This window comes from Charadrius vociferus, unplaced genomic scaffold, assembly GCF_000708025.1.
Source record: "Charadrius vociferus isolate BGI_N301 unplaced genomic scaffold, ASM70802v2 scaffold2552, whole genome shotgun sequence".
Lineage (NCBI taxonomy): Eukaryota > Metazoa > Chordata > Aves > Charadriiformes > Charadriidae > Charadrius > Charadrius vociferus.
Window position 1 is genome coordinate 41,155 of NW_009647108.1, and position 1,352 is coordinate 42,506.

General features: G+C 65.9%; 1 protein-coding gene across 1 annotated transcript in view; it reads right to left on the bottom strand.

Annotated features, from left to right (window-relative positions):
• The window catches only part of LOC104296003 (bifunctional coenzyme A synthase-like), a 14,571-nt gene that overhangs the window by 7,589 nt on the left and 5,630 nt on the right, over positions 1 to 1,352 (bottom strand). Inside the window, exons 2-4 of the mRNA XM_009895825.1 lie at positions 1,061 to 1,336; positions 745 to 1,001; positions 29 to 478 (exon numbers count right to left, since the gene is read on the bottom strand). Of these exons, the coding sequence (XP_009894127.1) occupies positions 29 to 478; positions 745 to 1,001; positions 1,061 to 1,336 (983 nt within the window). The remainder of the gene's footprint in view (positions 1 to 28; positions 479 to 744; positions 1,002 to 1,060; positions 1,337 to 1,352) is intronic.

Consider the following 1,352-nt stretch of genomic DNA (forward strand, 5'->3'; position numbering starts at 1 on the left):
GCGGTGGGGGGGCACAGCCGCCGGGCACTGGCTGCCGCGGCATTTGGGGCGCCGTAGCGGCGCTCGGCGTAGCGGGTCACCCAGCTGGGGAGGTCGAGGGGCTCCTGGCTCCAGCCCAGCTCGTTCATCAGCTCGTACACCATGTCGTTCTGCTCAATGCCCTCAGGAACCAGCCCGGTGCCCACCATGGTGGAGTTGGGGAAGCGCCGAGCTGAGAAGGGGCCGTGGTTGATGGCCTCCACGGTGCCAAAGAGGCCATGATTGCCCCCAAAGTTGTGCAGCATGCACCAGATGAAGGGCTGCCCGTAGAAGGACTCCGTCCACTGGTAGACGGGCTTGGACTCGGCGAAGAGGTCGGGGACGATCATCCTGCCGAGGGGCACGCCGTGCAGCAGGGCCCGCACCTGCGCCGGCTGCCAGAAGTCCGGCTGGTGCTGGAAGAGCCAGCCCTGCATCAGCCACAGTGCCTCGGGGTCGCCTGGGGACAGAGGTGCACAGGGTGAGGTTCCCCTCCGGGCAGGTCCCACCAGCGCAGCCGCCACACTCTCGGCACAGCGGGCGTCCCGTGAGACCCCGGGGCCATTGACTGCCCCTTCTAGAGGGGCCTTTGAGGGTCTGGCACCAGTGGGGTCTGCCGAGCGCAGGCAGCTCAGTGCTCACATGGAGCCCACAGCCACCCCCCCCAGCCCCTGGCTCTCCCCACTGAGAGCCCCACGGCCGGGCCGGCTCCCCACGCTGACCCACCTCCCGTCATCGACCTGAAGACAGCGTTGCTGACCCTGGAGAGATAGGCAGGGTCGGAGGAGAGGGGGGTCATCTCGTTGAAGGTGTCGGCGCTATAGATGTGGTCTGTGCCAAACTCCTTGATCAGCTCCTTCAGGAAGAGGGTCCCGATCACCTGGAACATGGGGTCCTCCGGGTCCAGCAGGTACGTACACGAGTAGGTGCAGTCGAAGTGGCTCCAGCCCCCGAGGCGAGTGGCATTCACACGCGGGAAGACCCTGTGCCGGAGGGGACAAATGAGGATCAGGATCGGGACAGGACTGCTGCACTCTCCAGCGTGTTGCCAGCCGGCACGGCCGGGTAGCGCTTCTTGTTGTAGACAAAGCCTCTCTCCACCTGGAAGACAGCCTGGTTGAACTGGTCCTGGTGGAAAGGGCTGCCCGAGTTGAGGCTCTCCACCAGGGCAGAGACGAAGAGGCTCCAGCGCACGCCATAGTAGTCCAGCACCAGCCCCCCCAGCTGCTTGTTGGCATAGTCCAGGATGTTCCCGCTGGGTCCCCAGAGCGTCACCTGGTTCCGGGCGTTCAGCTCGTACTGCTCGGCCTCCCGGTCGCTGGTGGCCACAGCAC